The sequence below is a fragment of the Lampetra planeri genome, chromosome 30 (assembly GCF_965212315.1).
Source record: "Lampetra planeri chromosome 30, kcLamPlan1.2.h2, whole genome shotgun sequence".
NCBI classification, from domain to species: Eukaryota; Metazoa; Chordata; class Hyperoartia; order Petromyzontiformes; family Petromyzontidae; genus Lampetra; species Lampetra planeri.
The window spans coordinates 11,251,453-11,276,823 of NC_136136.1; the positions used below are offsets into that span (position 1 = coordinate 11,251,453).

General features: G+C 51.5%; 1 protein-coding gene across 4 annotated transcripts; it reads left to right on the forward strand.

Moving 5' to 3' along the window:
• Nucleotides 1-6,322: 6,322 nt before the first annotated feature.
• On the forward strand, nucleotides 6,323-24,994 carry LOC144728974 (uncharacterized). Of its 4 annotated transcripts, none has more exons than XM_078608777.1 (9): nucleotides 6,323-6,387; nucleotides 6,849-6,925; nucleotides 8,451-8,526; nucleotides 10,088-10,163; nucleotides 19,679-19,844; nucleotides 21,763-21,910; nucleotides 22,703-22,903; nucleotides 24,060-24,220; nucleotides 24,757-24,994. In XM_078608777.1, the coding sequence occupies exons 3-8, from the start codon at nucleotides 8,517-8,519 to the stop codon at nucleotides 24,212-24,214; spliced, it is 756 nt and encodes a 251-aa protein (XP_078464903.1). In that variant the 5' UTR covers nucleotides 6,323-6,387; nucleotides 6,849-6,925; nucleotides 8,451-8,516; the 3' UTR covers nucleotides 24,215-24,220; nucleotides 24,757-24,994. The 4 variants fall into 4 exon arrangements, with proteins under 4 accessions (XP_078464903.1, XP_078464907.1, XP_078464905.1 ...); XM_078608781.1 differs by having other exon boundaries at nucleotides 8,454-8,526; XM_078608779.1 differs by lacking the exon at nucleotides 6,323-6,387 and having other exon boundaries at nucleotides 6,413-6,925.
• The last annotated feature ends 377 nt before the right edge of the window (nucleotides 24,995-25,371 follow it).

Consider the following 25,371-nt stretch of genomic DNA (forward strand, 5'->3'; position numbering starts at 1 on the left):
AGATACTCCGGGAACCGGCTGGAAGGTTCCACGAGAGGGCGTGACGGAGGTGGAGCCTAGCCACGCCTGCGGCAATATAAGCGGAGGCGGAGGAGGACTTTTGGTCGCTGAGCTATGTAGCTGTTTTTCAGAAGCGACCTGGCCACAAATGATAGCTCAACAAAGTGGCTTATCATCGTGTGGAAATGTACAGCAGCCAAATACTCTAGACGTGTGTTTATAAATGTGGAGGGAAAACCAGAGGACGTGGAGAAAAATCCACGCGACCACGGGGAGAGAGACAGCAGGCATCAGGGCCGAGATCGTACCCACGACCTCCTGAGTACCAGGCGAGGTAGTTAACATCTCGCCACGGAGGCGAAATATTTGGAGGGGTTAACACCATAACTAAATCTTAACGAGCTCACAACACTTTTTTGTGAATAACATTTACTGTTCTCAAATGTCATTTTCCTTTGAGAATATAGACGTATTCTCGCTCATCGTGACAATTGTATACGTGTTCTTTTGGAAATATTGAAAACATCCAAGCCAATAAAGAATGTGTAGCAAGCAGCCAATTCGCCTCCTTTACATATCTGTCCCAACACATAAAAAAACAAATATATGTATTACTGATCCCATCAGTCACACGGTCTTCTGGAAGTGCATAATTACAGCAGTATTGGTTCGACACAAGCAAACTGTGGACCAGTTTCGCTGTCTCATCGGCAGTGGTGGCGAACTTTCAAATGTTAATAGGCAAGGGACATCTCCGTTAGTTACGGGACCGAGATGGACACGCAACTATAAACTACGTCACTCGATAGTCCACGCGAAGCAAAAGTCATCATGCGCGTCGTTGTGGAGAACGTAAGTAACAACATAAATCCACACAGGTATTTGTGTTTTATTCGTTTTGTTGTATATTGTATGTAGAGGCACAGATGTGTGGAGGAGGCGTGTGGGTAGCGGCTAAGTTCCTTATCTTGGTGCACGTGAACATTTCGGGATACACACAAAACCACACGTGGTGTTTGTCCTGCAGGTGCGTGTGCATGGTCACGCATGTACACAGTCAACAAAGATCCCCCGTATAGGCTGAACAGACTGTAGGGGCAAATGCTGTTAGCGAGCACCTATGAAGGCCGGCACGGCACACGAGGGGGTGGGTGGCCAGCAGCCACGCCCGGCCGCCTTTGTCTCCCTGGTGGCAATATCTACATACTGCACCAGGTACTCATTTGAGGCTGAGTCGACCTAGGTGAGGCCACTGGTGTTGGCCGTGAGCAGGATTCGAACTCGGCTCGCCGGGTTCGTAGCGCAGCGCGCTAACTGCTCCACCACCCCTCCACCACCCCTCCACCCTCTACATTTCGCCCCCAGCAGCACACAGACACAGGGTCGGCCATGCTGGGTACGGCTCACAACGGCCGGGTGGTTGGGGGAAAGGCGGTACGGTACTACCCGGCTACACTCTGGTGATTGTTGTTGTGTGCCCTGGGCATCGTCGGCACCGGCCATAGTTCCGTGGAAGGTGGCGAGATGTTAACGGCCTCGCCTGGCATACATGAGGTAGTGGGTTCGATCCCGACCCTGACGCCTGTATTTTTGGAGTTTGCGTGTCTCTCTCCCCGTGGTCGCGTGGATTTTTCTCAGGATCCTCCGGTTTTTCCCTCTACATTTAGAAACACGCGTTGAGAGCATTTGACTGCTTCACATTGCCACGTGATGATGAGCCAACTTCGTTGAGCTATCAATTGTGGCCAGGTCGATTCTGAAAAAGAGCTACACAGCTCAGTGGGCCTTACCTGGTAAAATAAAAAAAATATTAAGTATCGTAATAGTAGTGTGTATGTTGAACTTCTTTCGCACCGTGGCCAACCGTGCCCATCGGAGGTGTCATCTGTGTGACGGTAACAGGGCGTCGAAAAGCAAGGTCACAAACGTGGACAAGTGCCGAAGAAGAATGGAACAAAAGCTGACAAGGTCACCAGTATAACATGGAAAACGTGGCGCAACGTCTAGGCATTGTATTGGCCGCTAAGAAAGGTCAACATTGTGTGGCGATGCTGCTGCTGCTAGTGCCTCGGCAGTGGTGCAAAAGCACAGTCAACAATAACACAGTCAATCTAGGTTTGAAGTTTTCGTGACTGCAAGGATCCATACTCTTTGGTTGTTTCGGTAAAGTCACGTAGGTAAAAAAAATAAAAAAAAAAATTAATCACGACGTTTCGGGCGCAACACAAGCGTCCGTCATCAGGTGGGACAACCACAGCAATAAACTTCGTGATTTAATTATTTTTTTTTATACCTACGTGACTTTACCGAAATAACCATAGAGCAATAACACAGTCTTTGAAGGAAATATCGCCTATTTTTTGTATTTTCGATTTTAAGGCCACGGTGTTATTGACCAAGGCGTTGTGTGTTAAGTAAAGTGTAGTGTTTGTGTTAAGTGAAGTGAAGTGGGCTTACTGAGAACGCTTTGTGTTGCTTTCAAAAGAAATACAGTACGGTGTGTCAACGTTTCATTTCAAAATATTATTTAGATTGTACCCGTATGACAAGCAAATCCGTGCACTTTTAGGTATAAGTTAAATGTTCTTGGGCATACTCCAAATCTTAAAATACTTAACAGCAGCTGTATATCCTTTGAGGGGGGGGGGGGCGATGCCTCTGTTTCCTGGTTTAACACCAAAGTAGGAGGCTTTCGCGACCAATATCATCCATAATAGAGGTATTTTTGGGTTAGATCGCATACATATAAATGTGTTGTCAAACTTGCCACCACCCGACACAGCCAATTAGTAAAGTTTGTCACGTAAGCAGAACATACCAATTCGTTGCGAGTACAGCACACCGGTGTCTTGGAGAGCAAATCCACAACATTTACAAACTGGGTACAATAAAGAAATGTGGCGTTTTAATAAAAATGCGTCAATTTAATCAATTTTGGCGTAACGGTGCTTTTCTTTTTTCGTGTTTTTTTGTCCCTTGTACATTCTCTTTGCTGACTCTTCTGCGCACGTGGATAGTTTTTTTCTTCTTCGGCTCTTTTATCCTCTCGTCAGCTGTGCCACGAGAAGGAGACACCTCGCTGTAAACTCCCAACTTGAAGAGAGCATAGAAAGACAATTGACAGAAAAGATAATTTTCCAACGCTGGACCATTGCAAGTAGAGAGGGGAAGCGGGGGGTCGCAGTGTGGACGTTAAGGGAAGGGGGCAACTTAATGCGACCGGGTGTTGCTACACGTTGGGTCAATACTTCCCTAAATTCTTGACATTTCAAACAAGGAACACACGTGGCTGTGGATAGGGGAAGTTCTCTTCACCTGCACCTGTTTGAATAGTTTTTTATTCATGCATTTTATTGGCTGGGTAGTACTGTATTAGTTCAATGTTAATGTGCCAATTTATTGGGTGGACTACTGTTTAGAGTTATCTTGGTGTGGTCTGGGACTGTTTTGTTGTTTCTGCTGCCTTGCCCAAACTTAATCAATTGTAATTATATAATGAATGTGTTTATTGTTTATTCATATTTAGTGAGTTGCTTACCTTTTTATCTACTTTGCACTGCTATCGTGTGTTCGTATTGTTTGCTGTTGTAACTTGCTAACCCACTCCTATCGGACATCTGTGAAAAAGAGCTTCATAGCTCATGCAGTCTAAATAAAGATTCTGATTCTGTACTGAACAGGTTGTAAGGTGAATAAACGAGCGTATTTCTAGAGGGATGCGGCGGATGGTGCACTGGACTTGCTATACAGACGTTGACGGTTCGATCACTTGAAACACGTTGCTTAACGTGGGGCGCCACGGTGGCTAGGAGATATTAACTACCTCGCCTGGTATGCAAGAGGTCATGGGTTCGATCCAGACCCTGGCGCCTGCTGTATATTTAGAGCTTGCATGTTCTCCCCGTGGTTGCATGGATTTTTCTCCGGGACCTCCGGTTTTTCCCTCCACATTTATGATCAACGTGCATTTAGAGTATTTGGCTGCTATACATTTCAACACGATAAGCCACTTCGTTGAACTATCATGTGTGGCCAGATCGCTGATGAAAAAGAGCTATATAGCTCAGTGGGGCCTTACCTGGTAAAATAAAAAATAAGCACATTTTCTAGTTTTAAATCCCCCCCACCCCATCCCGTCTCTTTCCACTCGGAGTACAATAGGGTACACCACGGCCAATCAGCAGGTCGTATCCGGTTGGATAAAGTGTGGGTATTCCCATCTCTTCCAAGGCATCTGGCAAGCGTGCAAGAATAGACCCCCTCCCAAGACGCCCGTCTGGAGATCCCCTCTCGTGGAGGCCCTTCTGCCAGCAGTGGCATGAGCAGGAAATTTCACGGTTGCGCCTTTACCGTTTTTACACTGTTGTATTTGGTTAAGTAAGCTCAGCTGTAGCCCATTGGTTTTGTGCAATGTAAGTAAAATAAATAGAATTGCTTCAACAACTTGTAAAAAGAAGTGTAAATAGAACTTTATTTCCCCTGGCACCTCGGTTCTGTTTTTATTGCACATTTCGATTTCATCATCAACTGCAGCGTATATGCTAATTGTGTTATCGATATGCCAACACTGTACAATCTTTAAAATAACGTCCTTTCTAGAAGCCTCGGCGGGCAAAGTCTGAGATCTTGTGGGAAAACCCAGTCGTGACTTCGGGGTCTTTTGGCAGCTTTCCTTCAATGACCAGACGACCGCGTGATTGTCGTTAAGATTAGCTAATGAATTATTTGTTCACGTTTTGTCTATTTGCTGAACGTGTCCTCAGGCCTGCTTCTGAGTAAGTTCACCGAAGTCACACTTTCACGGTGGTTTTCTGCTATAACTCACACTACAATAATCTCATTCGTAATATTAGACACTTGATATACGAACAGTGCACTCCAGGTGGATTGGGGCTGACAGCTGAGTCTGGAGTGGGATACGAACAGTGCACTCCAGGTGGATTGGATCTGGCGGCTGAGTCTGCAGTGATATACGAACAGTGCACTCCAGGTGGAGTGGATCTTGCAGCTGAGTCTGCAGTGATATACGAACAGTGCACTCCAGGTGGATTGGATCTGGCAGCTGAGTCTGCAGTGATATACGAACAGTGCACTCCAGGTGCAGCGGATCTTGCAGCTGAGTCTGCAGTGATATACGAACAGTGCACTCCAGGTGGATTGGAGCTGGCAGCTGAGTCTGCAGTGATATACGAACAGTGCACTCCAGGTGGAGTGGATCTTGCAGCTGAGTCTGGAGTGGGATACGAACAGTGCACTCCAGGTGGATTGGAGCTGGCAGCTGAGTCTGCAGTGAGATACGAACAGTGCACTCCAGGTGGATTGGATCTGGCACCTGAGTGTGGAGTGATATACGAACAGTGCACTCCAGGTGGAGTGGATCTGGCAGCTGAGTCTGGAGTGGGATACGAACAGTGCACTCCAGGTGGAGTGGATCTGGCAGCTGAGTCTGGAGTGGGATACGAACAGTGCACTCCAGGTGGAGTGGATCTGGCAGCTGAGTCTGGAGTGGGATACGAACAGTGCACTCCAGGTGGAGTGGATCTGGCAGCTGAGTCTGCAGTGAGATCTGCAGCCCGAGAGGAGGAATCCCCGGACCCCGCGGCCCGCGGCAACCCGGCCCGGGGAAGCCGCAAGGCGCACGACGCTGCAGCTGCTGCTGGTTCTGGTTCTGGGCACAGAGAATCGACGCGTAATCGGTTCCCTGTGACCTCACTGAAGGCGGCTTTGAGCCACATTTATTAAAAGCAGTTGAAGCGTTTTATGGGTAAGAGATGGAAACAAACTTCATCAGTACATTCATGATACATCATCAGTATGTAACACATAGATGCAATGTAAAGTCAAAGTAATTTCCTGCTCAAATGACCATTAGCTGCCCGTCTCAAATGTACAGCCCTGAAGTCAGTGGTGACAATTCCACATTGCAATGGCGGGGGCTATCCTTTCACAGGGAAAGCACAAATGTTGACTTCCCCCACACAGTGGAACTCATTTTTTATCAACCCTGTAGGGCACGATGGTCTGCGGTTAGCGCTACGCTGCGCTACGAACCTGGCCACCCGAGTTAGATTCCCGCTCACGGCCAATGGCGATTATCTGAATTGGTAATGGGCCTCCCTTAGGTCGACTCAGCCTCAAATTAGTACCTGGTGCGATGTGTAAACATCACCCCGAGGGAGACAAAGGCGGCCGGGCGTGGTTCTGGCCACCCATCCCCTGGTGTGCTGTGTCGGTCATCGTAGGTGCTCGCTAACAGCCCTTGCCCCTACAGTCTCACACGCAACCAGACACTGCTCGCAGCATCAGCCAGAGGGCGGCCAAAGCGCACCCACCACTCGTCTCTTGTTGTAGCAACTGCTGCCTGGCGACGGTGGCGACCGCCATGGGGTGAGACTCGCGGGGTGAAGCTCGCATGCCCGTAGATTCTGTGTGTGTGTGGAGAATCTTTTCGCTCGTCTCCCTGTCTGTCGTTGAATAGCGAATGGTGTTGGGAGAGATCGCACGCATTCTCTCCGTCTATGTGTGTGGATGTCTCGGTGTGTGTGACTGTGTGTGTGTGTGTGACTGTGTGTGTGTGAATGTCTCGGTGTGTGTGTATGTCACGGTGTGTGTGTATGTCACGGTGTGTGTGTATGTCACGTTGTGTGTGTATGTCACGGTGTGTGTGTGTGTGACTGTGCGTGTTAATGTCACGGTGTGTGTGTGTCTGTCTCGGTGTGTGTGTGTGACTGTGTGTGTGAATGTCTCGGTGTGTGTGATCCACACTCACGCATTCCAGCTTCCACTTTGAGGACTCCGTTTACAGGACTGACTGTCTGTATGTTGAACTTCTTTCGCACCGTACGTAGCCGACCGTGCTAATCGGAGGTGCAGACTGTTTCGTCTCATCCACCAGCTGTGTTCAACCACCACCACCACACTGCAGGTCAATTCACTGCACTCATTCAAGCACTCAGTCACTGCACTGCAGGTCACAAAATCTTCTCTTTGATCCTTCTGCCCTTCCCCTGCTCCGCTTTGGAATTCCTTCCTCCTCCTCCCATCATCGTCTCCCCCCTCGCCATCTCTTGCTTAATTCAAGACACCGCTCTACGCTTATCCATTACAACATTGATAGTGATGTTTGTTTCTGGCCGCTTGGCGTTTCGGACCTTTGGGTGACTGTGTTCGATAAGTGTGGTGAGCTCTAGCCCTTGTCAGAGATGGCCACTTGTCTCGCACACGGAAAGGTTAGTGAGCTCACCAACGAGTGAGTGAGTGCGGGTGAGTGAGTGAGCGAGCGTAGGGTTCGATTCCCGCTCACAGCCAAAATCAATGACGATTTTCTGAACCGGTCCTGGGCCTCCCTTAGGTCGACCCAGCCTCAAATGAGTACCCGGTGCGACGTGTAAATATCGCCACAAGGGAGACAAAGGCGGCTGGGCGTGGTGCTGGCCAACCACCCCCTCGTGTGCTGTGCCGACCATCGTAGGTGCTCGCTAACAGCACTTGCCCCAGCAGTCTGTTACAGACTATACGGGGGATCTTTGTCTTTGTTGGGGAGCGGTAGTGTAGCGGTTAGCGCGCTGCACTACAAACCCGGCAACCCGAGTTTGATTCCCGCTCACGGTCACCAACACGAGTGACGATTATACGAACCAATTCTGGGCCTCCGCTAGGTCTACTCAGCCTAAGCTTTTTTTTACCAGGTAAGGCCCCACTGAGCTATGTAGCTCTGTTTCAGAAGCGACCTGGCCACAGTTTGGTGGGGGATGTTGACTAATTTGCGAGTAAAGTAACAGCTCGATGTACGTCTTCCCCTTTTACGTTGTTTTGCCAATACGTCGTCACTTTATAAACACGGCTACTACCTGATCTGCGTCGCATCAACCCACACTTACGTCGCTGACAGCATCATCCGTCCTGTCTCGTTATCCGTCGCCTCTCAGCCTTCGCCTCCACCACCCACGACCCTGCAAATTGCTTTGATTGATATCGTTTCGATATTCGCTGTCACACCTTTCAGGAACACATTTCCGACATTAACCGGGGTATCGCTGTAAATGTGGACCATGTGATTCCAGCAAACATGGCCCACTTGTTTTCGAATAATGTGAGGGGATCTTTCACGTCCACTGTGTAGCAGACGGCACTATTTTTACCCAGTTAATACACCTGAAGTATTAACCAGGACGACTGTGCTTATTTAACCATCCTATTGTGTTTTTGTATTGTTTGTTATTGTAATGTTCTGACACGCCATTGACTCGATATTTGTGAAAAAGAGATGTATAGCTCATCGGATTCCTCCAGTATAAATATTCTGATTCTTATTATATACAGCAAGCTGCCCAACATGCTACCACTGGCCATGTTACCGCCCCAATGAAACATATCTTTCGATGGCAGATAATTTCCCATTGTTGGAACTGTCGCAGATCCTAACCCCTACATGTGACTCCCGCTTGCAGCAGCAGCAGGAGGAGATCTGCCGTTCGGCGTGTTGGCAGCAGCGAGTGAGGCCTCGCACGGCAGTGATGGATCAGCGTAAGGACATCCTCACCACGACAGCGGAACGCACAGGCCACATCTCTTATTTATCATCATCATCAGCAGCAGCCATGATCAATTCACTGCTGGATAAAGGCCTCCCCAAGCTGCGGCCACCACGCATGATGCCTGCGATTCAACAATCCATCCGGCACCTGCACATCAATCGATTCCATCCCTCCATCTCCTACCTAGGCAGATGCCCGGGTTTGATGCGTTCAATTCCCCGAGCTGCGACTCCATTATCATTCTTGATCATCGACCGTCATCAATACTTTCTGCCATGACTCATTTCCCACTTATTGAATCGTATCGGAGCACCTTCTTCTAAGTACTTCCAAGGTCAATGCTCATTTCCTGAATACAACTCCCAGACTATGGAACCCTTCACCTTTGGTCATAAGATAGAATCGTTCGAGCGATTTAAGTCTCTCTTGAAGACCCATCTCTTAAAACTGAACATTTTATTTGATCAGGTAAGACCCACTGAGCCATGTAGCTCTTTTCCAGACGCGACCTGGCTATCACAAATGATAGCTCAACAAAGCGGCTTATCATGTGGAAATATATATTAGCAGCCAAATACTTGAAACGCGTGATGTTGATTCTAAAGGTGGAGGGAAAACCCGGAGGACCTGGAGAAAATTCCACACGACCACGTGGAGAACATGCACACTCTAAATATACAAGCGTCACGGTTTGGATTGAACCCACGACCTCCTGTATACCGTGTCTGTTTAGCTAGCTGTAGCGTGCAGTGGATAGCGGTTGTCAGCAATTATATGCAACCCACGTGCAGTCATAGCAACGATAGGGTTTATAATGTGGAATATTGATGGATACATCAGTTGGTGGATACAAAAATACTCGTCGATGAGAGCTGTTGCACATATTACATTATTACGCTCAAGCGTGCATACTATAGGAGTTGCGTTGTCAATCGTTATTTTAATAGTCACTTGTTTGTAAATAAGTTGAATAATGAAAGTGGGGGAAAAGCCAGATTATTGTGTGTTCTGGATGCTATCTGTGTTGGATTACAACCACAAAGGGCAGAGCGCTGGGCGTTATGTTGCTGGGGATGGCAAGAACGTCGATCCTGGGTGCCACGGTGGTGAGATGTTAACTACCTCGCCTGGTATACATGTGGTCGTGGGTTTGCTCCGGACCCTGAACGCCTCTATAATTAGAGTTTGCATGTCTCTCTCCCCGTTGTCGCGTGAATTTTTCTCCGGGTCCTCCGGTTCTCCCCTCCACATTTAGAAATGTGTTTAGAGTATTTGGCTGCTATACATTTCCACGTGATAAGCCGCTTCGTTGGGCTATCATTTGTGACCAGGTCGCTTCTATAAAAGAGTTATATAGCTCAGTGGCCTTACCTAGTAAAATAATAGTTTAGAGTTGTATCCACCCCAAAAGGTGTAAATAGCATCATGTACAGTATAGCATCCACAGGCTAGCAGATCTGAGGCATGAAGATGGTCCTCAGGCCTGACTTGAGGCTGTATATCTTCTTAACGTTAACCAGTTGCTGCTGCTGCCCTCAACGTGTGCGCAGACGAGTTCAAGGTGTACGAGACGACAAGCCAGAGGGAGTTCGGGCCTCCGAGAAGCCAGGTCAACCAGGCGATACGGTAAGTTATGCAACATCATTCCTCCTCAGCCAGAGGCCATGGGACTGATAACAGCGGAGCACTCTGGTCGCCTGGCATTCTAAACTAAACTTTTTATTTCACCAGGGAAGGTCCACTGCCTTATGTAGTTATTTTTCAGAAGCGACCTGGCCACAAATGTTAGCTCAAAGAAGTGGCTTATCACGTGGAAATGTATAGCAGCCAAATACTCTAAACGGATGTAGTTCTAGACTTGAAGCTTTCGTGACTGCAAGGAATCATCTTCTTAGGTTTTTTCGGTAAAGTCACGTAGAAAGTAAAATAAAATAAAAACAAAAATCACGACGTTTCGGAGGCAACACAAGTCTCCGTCATCAGGTGGGACCGTCACAGCCAGATTAGCTGTATCAAGTGAGGCAATGATTCAAGATGTAATCCCTTAAAAGCGAGTTGAGGGGGGAGGGAGAGGGAGGGGGGAGCTCATCAGACTATGGTAGCCAATGAAAGGGAACGTATCGGGAGGGAGGGGGGGCGAGGTCAAAAGGGTGGTCGATGGACGTGGAAGCGCTTGTGCCCAAGCGGCCAATTACTGCACACGCCAACACAATGGAGCGATTGTGCGCAAGCGGCCAGCCACTGCACCCGCCAACACAATGGGCAGAGAGGAGGAGGGGGAGGTCTAATACACATGATAGACAAAAGAACGAAAATGATGATGGGTACAAACTTAGGGGGAGCTCATCAGACTATGGTAGCCAATGAATGGAACGTATCGGGAGGGAGGGGGGGGGGCGGGGGGGGGGGGCGAGGCCAAAGGGTGGGCGACGGACGTGGAAGCGCTTGTGCGCAAGCGGCCAATTACTGCACACGCCAACACAATGGAGAGAGAGGGGGAGTGGGGGGTCTGATACACATGATAGACAAAAGAACGAAAATGCCCATGTTTATACCAATGCTGGCTGAACAATGAAGAGAGTACTGTTAAAATAACTGTGGATGTTAACACTCGGTAAAGTACAGTAAAATAGTGCCTGTCAGATAAGATGGTCCAAAAAAATGTGTGATTAAGTCTTTTTTGCGTGGTTGATAACATCTTTCCAATGATTACTAAGTTTGTACCCATCATCACGGTTGAAATTATGTCTGTGTTTGTATATTTGTATGGCTTCGTGTACAAACCTTTGATGGTAGCCGGGAGGTTTGCAGAGAACCTTGGTCTCGGAAAAGACAATTTCATGAGAGCCCACCGAGTTGTAGCAATGATCGGCCACGGCAGAAGAATCAGTTCTGCCGTGTTTCAGATCTGACTTGTGCTCGCGGACACGATCAGAAACATGACGTTTCGTTTCTCCAATGTAGCAATCACCACAAATGCAACTCAATTTGTAGACTCCAGGATACTGTAAGTCAGGAACGACATACAGTATCCTGGAGTCTACAAATTGAGTTGCATTTGTGGTGATTGCTACATTGGAGAAACGAAACGTCATGTTTCTGATCGTGTCCGCGAGCACAAGTCAGATCTGAAACACGGCAGAACTGATTCTTCTGCCGTTGCCGATCATTGCTACAACTCGGTGGGCTCTCATGAAATTGTCTTTTCCGAGACCAAGGTTCTCTGCAAACCTCCCGGCTACCATCAAAGGTTTGTACACGAAGCCATACAAATATACAAACACAGACATAATTTCAACCGTGATGATGGGTACAAACTTAGTAATCATTGGAAAGATGTTATCAACCACGCAAAAAAGACTTAATCACACATTTTTTTGGACCATCTTATCTGACAGGCACTATTTTACTGTACTTTACCGAGTGTTAACATCCCCAGTTATTTTAACAGTACTCTCTTCATTGTTCAGCCAGCATTGGTATAAACATGGGCATTTTCGTTCTTTTGTCTATCATGTGTATCAGACCCCCCACTCCCCCTCTCTCTCCATTGTGTTGGCGTGTGCAGTAATTGGCCGCTTGCGCACAAGCGCTTCCACGTCCGTCGCCCACCCTTTGGCCTCGCCCCCCCCCCCCGCCCCCCCCCTCCCTCCCGATACGTTCCATTCATTGGCTACCATAGTCTGATGAGCTCCCCCTAAGTTTGTACCCATCATCATTTTCGTTCTTTTGTCTATCATGTGTATTAGACCTCCCCCTCCTCCTCTCTGCCCATTGTGTTGGCGGGTGCAGTGGCTGGCCGCTTGCGCACAATCGCTCCATTGTGTTGGCGTGTGCAGTAATTGGCCGCTTGGGCACAAGCGCTTCCACGTCCATCGACCACCCTTTTGACCTCGCCCCCCCTCCCTCCCGATACGTTCCCTTTCATTGGCTACCATAGTCTGATGAGCTCCCCCCTCCCTCTCCCTCCCCCCTCAACTCGCTTTTAAGGGATTACATCTTGAATCATTGCCTCACTTGATACAGCTAATCTGGCTGTGACGGTCCCACCTGATGACGGAGACTTGTGTTGCCTCCGAAACGTCGTGATTTTTTGTTTTTATTTTATTTTACTTTCTACGTGACTTTACAGAAAAAACCTAAGAAGACGGATGTAGTTTCTAAATGTGGAGGGGAAAACCGGAGAAAAATCCACGCGACCACGGGTAGAACATGCAAACTCCAAATATACAGGCGTTAGGATCGGGATCGAACCACGCATGTGTAGTACCGTTGAGGACGCGTGGACACCCGAGTAGAGGCACACATATTTATTCCACAACAGTCACTGGGGACATACAGTACTGGAGGGGGTATCGGCCCCCTCACCCGGATAGCTGGGAACACATGGCTAGCTACCCCTAGCCTGCCTCCTAATCCTCCAAATACTGGGCTAGGGGAGGCTGTCTGGCCCGACACTGGTCAGTCGGGCTATGGTACCCGGAGTCCCAGAGTCCTGGCTCTGGTTCACGGGACCACGCCGCTGGCTCGGTCCTGCGCGGCCCTGACAAGGGCGGCGTCCCAGGGGAGTCCAGGGCTCTAGCTAGGCAGTCTTCGGTCTTCAAGAGTTTACTTAAACATTCTGCCCCGAGCCCTCTGACACATCCCCCTTTATACTCCACCCCCGCTGAGGGGTGGGGCCCCGGGCTGCCTGGTGCGGACGTCGTTGAGAGCACCCCCCCCGTGCACTCACGTAGCCCCGCCCACTGTGTTTGTTTCCCATAAGCTGCCATGCATAACGGCTCTCTCTCTAACACCCCTACACATACAGCTCCTCCGTAACACCCCTACATCACCCCCCCCTGTACAGCTCGCAGCCGTCCCGGCTGCAACCTTGACAATAAAAGTTTATTCACCCCTCGATCCCCCAGCGTGTGCCTCATTTTTACAACAATAACGCAACGAGAAGAACAACAGGAAGGGAAAATAACCCGACGCACCCCACCCCCGAATAAATACGAAATCCGTACAACCAACGTATATACATTTTTTTCAGGAAACCCCCCAGCACACACACAACACACAGCGAACACAACATTCGTACAATGCAATGTGCCAGGAGCACACCACCGACGCCGCACACAGTGAGCATAACATGTGAACGTACACAGGAAAAAAAAAAAAAAAAAAAAAAAAAAAAAAATTCTTTTTTTCCTTTTTTTCCCATTTTCACTCCGTGCGTCACAAGAGTCTGCGCATTTTTGCGCGCGTCCTCGCCGCAGGCCCGTCACACGGGATAACCCCGGCCGGCAGGCCGTCGGGTGGCAAGTGTCCATCTCCGAGTGAGTCTGTTGTTGACGTCGCAAGACCCTCGGCATCCCCCGTGGGGGTCGTCGGGCGTGAGCCCGTCACTCCCGGTGCACCTGGGGGCAGGACAGCCGGCAACGCGTCAGGCGAGAGCAGCGGAGACGAACTCTTTGAGTCGGTCGCCCCCCCACATGTTTGGCCACGCGCGTGTGTAGTGGGACCTCGCACCGCAACGAAAGGTTTGAGCCTGGAGGGGTGTACAAACCACCGGCGCTTCCCCCATTTAATGCGTACGCACTGAGGTCTCAGGACCTCAACCACCTCGACGGGGCCCCGCCACGGCCGCACCAGTTTTGAGGAGGTCGCGAGTGGTACCTGGGGACAGTGCAGCCATGCCCTGTCCCCCGGCTTCCACTGTAGCACATGCGCGCGACCCAGTCTGAGGCGCTCATTAGCCCTCTGCCGCATGTCAGAATTCTGCATGGCAGCATCCCGCGCCTCTGTCAATTTTTCCAGGTTAAATTTAACATGTTCGGCCAATTGAGTTTTTCCCTGTGGCGCTGGGATCTGCAGCTGGGCCCGAACAGGTGGGTCAGGTTCGCGGCCATACATAAGGAAGAAGGGGGAAAATCCCGTCGCAGCATGGGGGGCCAATCTGTACGCTGCCAGGACCCCCTGAATTTTCATGTCCCAATCTGTCTGTGAGTCCGAAACCTGCTGTGACAACATCGACGTGATGGTACGATGCAACCGCTCGACCATCCCGTCGGTTTGTGGGTGATATGGAGAGGTACGAATCTTTTTCGTGCCCAGGATCTCACAGACCTGTTGGAGCAATTTGCCAGAAAATTTTTTACCCTGGTCGGTCAGCAGCCGCTCGGGAGCACCTTTGTCAAGGACATATCCCTGGACAAAGGCCTCCACGATGGCTGCTGCCGACTGGTTGGCCAGGGGCCAGGCCATAGGCCAGCGCGTGAAGTACTCCACCCCGGTTAACAAATATCTATTTCCCCTGGGGGTGGCGGGGAACGGTCCCAGAATATCCAGCGCGACAAGTTCGTTCACCCGGGAGACCCTGATAGACTGCAGGGGCGGGTTCGACTCCCTCGCTGGTGGTTTCCGCTGCGCACACCTAGGGCACGACCCTAACAGATCCCCGACATCCCTTGTCATGCCCGGCCAAAAAAAATCAAGTTGGAGCAAGGCCAGGGTCCTTTGGGTTCCCAGGTGGAGGTGGCGCTCGTGAGCGGCCCACACCACCCTACCCCGTAACCCCGAAGGGACCACCAGCCGGTGTCGATGGGATTTCCCGTCCCAATGCATTAACAACCCACCGAGCATTTCCCATGCGTCGGCATCACCCCTCCCCCGCCCCCGGTCCCCGACGCGGCGGCGCAACGCAAGGAGGGAGGTATCTTCCATCTGCAAACGCCCCCATTCCGTGGCAGGCAACCCCAACAGGGAATCAGATCCCTGTTGTGCGATGGAATTCGTCATTGACGCTGCGTCGTCAGCAGCCGCCAAGACCGGAACAGGCATTTCACCAGGATGCCTGCACCGACCCGACCCCAGGAGGCATGCGCATTCGGGGGTGGTTGGCATGTGCGACAGAGCGTCCGCGTTGGTGTGGCGAACGCCCTTACGGTACGTGGTCTCAAAATCAAAATCCTGGAGAACCTCCAGCCATCGAGACAATTGTCCCGATGGTTGTTGGACTCGCAGGGCGTAGTGTAGCGCCGCATGGTCTGTACGGACGGTGAAACGCTGCCCGTACAGATATGGCCGGTACTGCTGGATGAAATAGACAATTGCCAGCAGTTCCCGACGGGTGACACAATATCGTTGCTCCGCTGGAGACAACACTCGACTACCGTACGCGACCACCTGTTCCACGCCCTCAACCACCTGGGAAAGCACGCCCCCAATACCTGTGTTGCTCGCGTCGGTATCGAGCACAAAGGGTTTTGAAAAATCGGGATAAACCAGGGGAGGGGCATTAACCAGAGCGTCCCGAAGGGAGCGGAACGCAGCCTCCTCCTCCTGTCCCCAATGGAAGCGGACCCCCTTTGACGTCAAAGCGTGCAGGGGCTTAGCAATGGTGGCAAAGTCCACGACAAAGCGTCGGTAATATGACGCGAAACCAACGAAGCTCCTGACCTCTCCCACCGAGGTGGGAGTCGGCCAGGAGCTGACGCACTGCGTTTTGGCGGGATCGGTAGCAATACCCGAGCGTCCAACGATGTGCCCCAAATAACGTACCGATTCGCGCAATAAATGACACTTTTGGGGTCTAAATGTCAAATTAGCAGCCCGCATTTTGAGGAAAACGGCCCGCAACCTCTGGAGATGCTCGTCAAATGTTCTGCTAAAGACGATAACGTCATCCAAATAGATTAAACACGAATCCCACTGCAATCCAGCCAAAACCAATTCCATCAATCGCTGGAAAGTCGCCGGCGCCGAGTGTAATCCCATCGGCAACCGGTTAAATTGGAAGAGACCATGTGGTGTACGGAATGCAGTTTTAGGCTTAGATTCATCGTCCAGAGGAAGCTGCCAGAATCCCGAAAGCAAATCCAATGTGGAGAAGAATCGCGCCCCCGCCAAGGCGTCCAGCGATTCGTCAATACGGGGAAGCGGGTATGCGTCAGCAACGGAAATTTTGTTGAGGCGGCGAAAATCGACGCAAAACCGCAACGATCCATCCTGTTTCTTAACCAAAACGATCGGCGCTCCCCACGGGCTGGTAGAGGGAGAAATGATGTCGGCGGCTAACATGTCATCAACAGCCGATTTGACATGGTCCTTCTCGGCGGGACTCAGCCGGAAGGGATTTTGGCGTATGGGCGCGTTGTCACCCGTATCAATATGGTGACGCAGCAAATGGGTACAGCCTAAATCGAATTTGTTCTGACTGAACACGTCGGCAAATTCGCGCAGGAGTGTCCTAAGTTTTTGACGCTCTACATCCGACAGGTCCGTCGATCCCGCACAAAGCGCCTCAAGCCACCCTTCATCGGTGTCCGAATGTGGAAGCGGCAGAGTGGCAGTGCCAACGTGATTGGCGACAGGTTCCTCGCAGGGCACCGGCGTTGCGTGAGCAAGCACGGTCCCTTGAGGAATTACCACGGCCTGCGACCCCACATTGAGGACCGCGATGAAAGGGTCCCCGTCCCCCCTTACGATGGTCTGGGCGGGAATTAAATGCGGCCCGCTAACCCCGGCCCTAGATGGCCCCAGCAGGACACCCTGGTCCCCAACACCCTTAGCGAAGGGCCTACGAAGTTTTAGGGGCACCAACATTTGTGCCCCCGGCGGCACGCGAACCGTTTGAACGACAAACGCCGGTACCATCGCGAACGCCGACCGAGCCGCAGTAGGGGAAGGCAAAAACGCCATCCGTTGTCCCGACGGGAGCTCAATGCAACCTTGATCAATCAAAATCCGAATTGGCATTTTGCCCAAGAAGTCCGTCCCCAGCAGGCACGGAACCGCCAGCGAGGAGGAAACAAAAATGGGGCCGGACAATTTAATATCACCGATCGAAATTTGTGCGCGAATCTGACCCATGATACCCAATGAGCCCCGGTAGCAAAGGACGACTCTGGACGGGGAGAATGTTATATATGAGTTCCGAAATGATAGTCGCCGACGCTCCTGTATCGACGAGGATACGCACTTTGACCCCGTCAATGTGCCCTACGACGGCCGACGACCCCGACGACGCCGCCACAACACGGTGGGCCAACACGGACCACTGCCTGGGTTCGATTTGGGTCCCCATAGTGGTGCGTGTTGGCCCGACGGTGCACAATGTTGGCCCCCCGTTCGTTGCGGTGTGCTTGTGTGTAACGGGTGTGTGCTTTGGCCAAACATGTGGGGTGCCGCGACTCGCCGGGTCATGTTGATGGAGCTTGGAAGGAGGAGGAGGGCCGGCGTCCCGGCGAGGCGTCGTCCCCCGCTGTCGAGGAGAGCGGCACCCCGAGGCGACGTGGCCCCGGATGCCGCAGTTATAGCAGCGCGGGAGCGCAGGCGGTGATGACGGACGGTCGGAGCGCCCGACCCATCCCGGCCCGCCCGTACTCCCACCCTCTGCTGCTGTCGGAAGTCGGCGGCGTAGACCTCCTCCGTCGGGGGGGTGACGGCAGCCACCGTACGCCCGGCCGCTGCCCTGCTGGCCTTCCGTCGCTGTGACAGGAGGTTAGCGTGGAGGAGCCGCACCGCCTGGAGGGAACCCATCTCTGTGTCCTCCTGTGCGACGATGGCGATGTCCAGGTCGTCCGCCAGCAGAAGAATTTTCTCAGTGACCATCGCGTCCACGCCTTGGTCATCCATACGAGGGAAGGCCGTCTTTGCCAACGCCAGAAGGCTCGTACGGTAGGCGAGGGGCGACTCCTTTGCACCCCGCTGGCGATCGTAAAATCGCTGTCTGCATTCCGCCGAAGGTCCGTAGACCCCAGCCAGCAACTGCAGCGCCATCTGAAGAGTGGAGCGCTTGTCCCTCGGTGCCGACGTAAGAGCGGCGAGGGCGTCGCCGTCGAGGAGCGCCGGCAGCGCGCAGAGGGCTTCGGCGTCCGACCACCCCGCCATTTCTTGGTGCGCGAGGAAGCGCCGCTGGAACCCTCCCCAGTCGCCCTCCTCAGCTACAAACTCTTTCAGCGGGGGCAGCCTTTGGTGTAGCGCAGCGATCGCCGTGGAGGCCCGCGCTTTGCTGTCCCCGCAACTCGGCTGAGCGTCGGCACGAACGACAGATGGAATCGCCTGTCGCGCTGATGGTGACGCTCCGTCCGTTGGTGGTGACGCGGCAGCCCCTGCGAGGCCGATGTCGGACCCCAGGTTGAGGCTGGCCACGCCCTCGGCAGCTGCTGCGGCGATGGCGGGAGATTCAAAGTTGTAGTCAGTAGAAATGGCGGGAAGGCGCAACGGTCGTCGGCCGTCCTCGCCCCGCGGCGGTCCAGCAGCCCCCAGCCGAGTGATGCTCTCGAGTGTGGCGGCAGCAGCATACAGCAGCTCCGCCAGCCTCGCGTGCGCCAGCCGAAGTCCGTCGGATGGCGACTCCCCTTCCTCCCGATGCCCCGGTAAGGATGCATTCGGCCCCGGCTGCTCGTTGCCTCCATCAGCCGTCTCTGGCACCGCACTTCCCGCGGTGTCCTCCGCCTCCTGCACCCCGGCCCGAGCGGTTCGGCGCATGTCCATGTTCGTTGTTGTTCACTTCTGTCACCAGATGTAGTACCGTTGAGGACGCGTGGACACCCGAGTAGAGGCACACATATTTATTCCACAACAGTCACTGGAGACATACAGTACTGGAGGGGGTATCGGCCCCCTCACCCGGATAGCTGGGAACACACGGCTAGCTACCCCTAGCCTGCCTCCTAATCCTCCAAATACTGGGCTAGGGGAGGCTGTCTGGCCCGACACTGGTCAGTCGGGCTACGGTACCCGGAGTCCCAGAGTCCTGGCTCTGGTTCACGGGATCACGCCGCTGGCTCGGTCCTGCGCGGCCCTGACAAGGGCGGCGTCCCAGGGGAGTCCAGGGCTCTAGCTAGGCAGTCTTCGGTCTTCAAGAGTTTACTTAAACATTCTGCCCCGAGCCCTCTGACACATCCCCCTTTATACTCCACCCCCGCTGAGGGGTGGGGCCCCGGGCTGCCTGGTGCGGACGTCGTTGAGAGCACCCCCCCCCGTGCACTCACGTAGCCCCGCCCACTGTGTTTGTTTCCCATAAGCTGCCATGCATAACGGCTCTCTCTCTAACACCCCTACACATACAGCTCCTCCGTAACACCCCTACACATGCATGGGGTGATGTGGCGTGAGTGAGCACGTGTGTGGTCTCTGCTTTGCCGTCTCAGCCCAGGGTCGGCTCGAGGTCTGCTCGCCCATGGGGATATGGCCGGGGCCTGGGCAGAGCCTGCTGAGTACACGCATGCCTTCTCGTGGAAGCCCGTGGGGCCTACGCAGCCCATTCGCTCCGGAACGGCTTCTGGAAACCGCAGGAACAACCCCCAGCCCAGCAAGGTGATCATCAGGGGCCTGGAAACGGGGCAATGCAACGGGGCAATGCTGTAAAGGTAATAAGATTCGAAGGGCCCTGTGAGAAAACGTAAATATATCCGAAGGCAATGCACGTGCCCTGGTGAGATTACAAGTGTAGGGCACGGGGCAGCGACTGCTGCTTACTGCCCCAGCCAATCAGCTGTCAGGCAGACAACCCCACGTAACATGCTGTTTGTGCTTAGGCCGGTCGGTGGCTGCAGAAAATGCAAGTCTCTTCATGAGTATCATGTAGGCAACCGTCTCATCTCGTCGCAATCACCACCACTACCAACCACCTTAATCCTAATATACAGCCATTTGTCAATCCACTGCTGCATTCCCTCAGCCATGAAGGTTGTTTGACCATACTTGACTGTATGTGTCCGTGCTGGTTAGTGAACTTATTTATCCATATCCGGGAGTCAAACCCATATTGAGGGGTTCATAACACAGTGCGCTAACCACTGCACCATGGGGATGTGTTGCTCATAAAACATAGTTTAATCAGTAATCAGAAACTAATAACAAAAGTAATCTTCCACTGAATGCACCCCACAAACTCCACGAAGCATCATGTTATTGTTGTGCATAAGCAATGCTGCCAAAACGCAAGGTAATTAATGACTGACATTTTTAGGAGCCATGTACCAGCCCCAGTACCTAAGCACAAGCAATTCTTTGGACGGATGATGGATGAAGTAATGCCGTCGGAATCATTCTGTAAAGTTTACAGAGCATACCCACATTGTCATCATGATAGCCTGTGTGGTAGGAACGGCAAAAATGCGAAATTCACCTCCCTTGCGTGATGTATGTGTAATGTAGTAACTCGGCGGGAGACGACTTCACGGGTAACACACTCTTTATTTTACCAAACTCGTTCACAGGTGACTAACACCTACTTTGTATCTCGGGTGACAAACACCCACTTAGTATCTCGGGTGACAAACACCCACTTAGTATCTTGGGTGACAAACACCCACTTAGCTACCCTGGCGACTAACGCCCACTGAGCTACTCGGGTGACCAACACCCACTTAGCTACTCGGCGACTAACGCCCACTGAGCTACTCGGGTGACCAACACCCACTTAGCTACTCGGCGACTAACGCCCCTGAGCTACTCGGGTGACCAACACCCACTTAGCTACCCTGGCGACTAACGCCCACTGAGCTACTCGGGACACTCCCTGCCCGGGGTGTCCGTCTTGACTGTGGGTCCCCAGCCCGACCCACGTGGGCGTCGGACCCTGGGTCCCACAGTCTCGCCTCCGAGCCACACAGGGCCCCGGTCCCTACAAGGACGGCGGGACTAGGGGTCTCGGGGCACTAGGTCTTCAGCTCCGTCTTCTGGTCTTCAACTGGGTAACTTCTCCCCGAGTGCTCTCGCGCGTCCCCCTTTATACCCCACCTGCGGACGTCGCTGCGAGCACCCATCCTATTCGACCAATCACTGGGCGCTGGCTACGATCCTGTTTTCCCACATCTCAGCGTGCCTCAGCACCCACGCCGCGCCGCCCCGTCATCTGTCACTCCCGGCGCGCGCGTCCACACCACGCCCACAACGCGTGCCCAACCCCGCACCTCGCGCCGCCCCGTGATCCATCACTGTCACAGTCGGCGCACGTCAACACCACCACTACATATGTACTGTGTGTTGAACTTCTTCCGCACCGTACGTAGCCAACCGTCCTAATCGGAGGTGCGGGGGAAGGACGACAAACTAAACACAAACGTTTCTAATTAGTTTACAATATAGATTTAAACGTGTATGGCTCCAGTGGCTTTCTTATATCGGAAGGAAGAGCGTTCCAGACGGCTGAGAAAGCGTATCTGAAAGAGCGCGATGCGGTGACCACCGTATATGTTCGGTGATCCGACCCACTTGGACTGTGCTGCAGGCTTTCCTGGTGTGGAGGCTTCCCAGTGGCAGGTGTGGTTCTGGCTGCGAGCGCCAATCCCCCACCATGACAGAGGCCGAAATCAAGGCGATCTTGTCAAGTCAGTACCAGTCGACCTACCGGGGCGACTACCTGGGCGCACAGCAGAGTGAGTACGGAACAACGATGCACGTGCCAATGTTTTCGCCCGTAACTCTACTTACCGTTCATCATAGATTTTCTGATAATGCTGCTGAATGATCTGACCAAGTTTGTGTCGTTAAGACCCTCCACCACCCGACACAGACAAACAAATGAGATTGTCACGCGGTGTACAAGCAATGATTGCGCTCATTATTGTTTAAGTCCACTCATACGTAAGTTGAAGAACACATCTCACAGCCAAATTGCACAATTAAATGCAATGCTTCACTTGAGACTACGTCAAACTTCCTATATTGTTATTCTGACTTCCTAAAGGCTCTTGTCTTGATGATGTTTGACGTGGTTACAAACCGAATATCATATCTAATTGTCGCATATGCTTGCGACAATTGTCTTATTCCTTTGCAACGATGTTTTTTTCCGCAGAGGGGAAACAACAGTAATCCTGGGCTGCAGGACGAATAGGTCCCATAGCAACACTTATACATTTGCATATGCACCAATGGTAATGGCTATATATATCCAGCATGCAATACGTAGTAATAGCCTGTGTGTTAAATTACAGGTTGATGGAGTTGGAGTTGGCCAAACTTCACAATATAGGACGACAGAGCTTGGGCAAATGTTGTGGCACCCAGTTCTGGCTGCCTTCCCGCTTGTCTATGGTGCCGCCGTCGCTTCCATGCGAAAACTGCACGCGTCATAAATTCCGCAGCTGGGGTTTTCGAGATGCGAGATTCATTGAGGCCGAATTAAACAAAAATGTTAACGTGACGATAAGGAACGCGCGGTGCAGGTGTGCGGGCAGGCCAGGGGAGCGCGGAGGACGGGGGACACCGCGGAGCCTCGGGATCGTGGCGGCTCGTCGGAGGAGCGCAACCTCTCCTCTCCGAGTTCCAGCAGGGCTACCGGTGGCCGCGCCTCGACCCGCGGGTCTCCTTCCGTGCCACAAACTTTGGCTGCAACAAGAACCGCCGCCTGCCTGCCCTCGGCATCGGTAGCGACCACGCAACCGTTTACAACCCTCCCGGTTCTCCTCGATACGTGCAGTTAAAGAAGAAATGCACGTGGTGTTCACTATGTGGAGGGATAGGTCTTAATCTTGTTTTCTCCACAGCAAAGTTCACGATTGTGTCCGTTTCTAAGAGGGTCCTTGCCTATAAAGATCTGGCAGTTCACCAAACCTGACAACGAATGAGACATTGACGATTGCAACCGGTCCAGTTTGCTTACATTGAACCAATGCTGCTGATGTTATGCACTCCCGACGTGGCACTGTTTCTATTGTTGGCATGGAGATGCCACATTTTTGTGAAACGTTACCCATTATACTGGGTCATATTGGGTAGTCTCTCAACCTTTTGGTGCATGTGGCCTGCTAAAGAGAATGCATGTGTTATTCAGACCCATTCAATGAAGTCCACTGTTTGTGCATAACTAAATGATACAGCCTTGAAGTGACATGTATACCCCATTTATCATCCTGCTAACAGAGTAGCAATCAGACCGATCCACTGATCTGTACACGTTTGCAGTGTCCTTGTGCGATATACAAACTCCAGAGCCCTTAATATTGTACTGCTCTCTACTTGTCACCATGGCCCACATAAAGGCAGCGAACCATCAGTTGATAAAGGCAGTGAACCATCAGTAGTGAAGCCCTGAAGTAATTGTTTTACGTTTAAGACGGGTAGCCAGAGACCACATATGAGATATGCAATCCCTGAAGGTTTTAAAACTTACACAACACAAACTAGTTATGGTGTATCGACAAGCAGATAATCTTTGAGGGTTGTTGTTGAACTGGCTAAGTCATCGAGTTAACGGGCCCGTTGACGAGATGTAAACTATCTCGCCTGGTATACGGGAGGTAGTAGGTTCGATCCCGACCCCGATGCCTGCATATTTTGAGTGTGCATGTTCTCCCAGTGGTCGCGTGGCTTTTTCTCCCGAGGCCTCCGATTTTTCCCTCCAACTTTTAAGAAACATGCGTTGAGGGCTGCTTTAAATTTCCAGATAAGCGACTTAGCCGAGCTATTTGTGGCCAGGTCGCTTCTTACAAAAAAAAATATAGTTCAGTGGGTAAAATAAAAAAAATAGTTCAGTGTTTTTTTAAATGGAGATCGTGTGTGGCCCTTGTGTCTCCCTCGTAGCTCCGAGCGTTGCGCGAGGGGCCCTCCCAGACACGGGGGGAGTTGTCACCTCGTACCAGCAGGACTACGGAGACGCGAACTCCTGCCCCGTCCGTGCGCCTCGCTGCAGCACCCAGCCGCTACTTTCGTCCAGGAGCAGCGCTCGCCTGCACTAGGACTAAGTGAGTCCGAGTTAGGTCGGACAACAATACTGTCGCTCATCAAGTTTGTGGATTTAATTTTGCACATTTTGCACCAACAAAGCAACACTAAAATTACCGAATGTCCCTATTTGGCCAGGACATTTCTGGTTTCAAAACGTCTCTCCCGGTGTCCCAAAGCATTTGCAAGAATCGGGATTTTGTCCTTGGTTTACATTTTTCTCTAAAATCATGCTGAACTCATGTTGGTGGCCAGTGGGCACTATTGGTAGGGTCAACATTACAGGTCACTGTGGGTGGGGATAGTGTTTGAGTGGGATAATGAAGGGTCTGTCATCTCACCATGCCATGTTGAGCCTCTCAGAAATGCACAGGTGCAGCATTTTCTGCTAAAATGTTGCTGGAAAACATCAGTGCAGAACCTTCATTAACTGATACACCTCTAAGTTGTCACTTTTAGAAATGACAGACCACGATCTGTAAACAAGTGGCTTGAGAAAACTCAATGACATCATACACGTGGCTGACACCTATCCTCTTCACGTTCCTATCTCAAGGAAACTGGAGGTCCCGTACCTCTACTGAAGGCTTGGGATGATTGGAGCGATATCAAATAAAGACCTCTCACAATCATCTGCAGAAGCCTTCAGCGGGAGAAGACCATCCCCACAGCAGCAGCAGAAACACCAAGGCGTTGGAGGAGACCTGGGCTTAGGGCTCTTAATGGGACTACAAGGCTCAAGATGACTCAAATTAATGTTTCACGAGGCTTTGTTAATAAAGTGTGAATATCCATGCAGGCATCATTATTTTGATGGTTTGTCTCCAGATTTTCAAATTTGCATGCAAAAGTGTACATCTCTGTTGTAGATAAGAGGAAATTCACATTATCATGACAGGGGTGATATCCAAAGGACCACTTGATTTATTCTTTGTTTCTTTCGGTTAAGTCACGTCTTTAGACGTGACTTAACCGAAAGAAACAAAGAATAATTCCTGCAGTCACGAAAGCTCCAAAATTAAGATTGAACCACTTGATTTCTCAAAGTGTTGCTAATGTTATGGACCTTGAAAATGCTATTGGCTGGGTTAAACAATTTTTTTCAATTGAATGACCGTAAGATGATTCTGCATGTCAAGGTCAAATTTAAAGATAAACCAACTCTATTAAC

Excerpts from the sequence above, each read along its gene's own strand:
- LOC144728974 (XM_078608777.1), top strand. Across the intron at positions 10,164-19,678 it reads CAGGTCAACCAGGCGATACG|CCCAGGGTCGGCTCGAGGTC; the intron begins GTAAGTTATGCA and ends TTGCCGTCTCAG. Across the intron at positions 22,904-24,059 it reads CCTGCCTGCCCTCGGCATCG|CTCCGAGCGTTGCGCGAGGG; the intron begins GTAGCGACCACG and ends TCTCCCTCGTAG.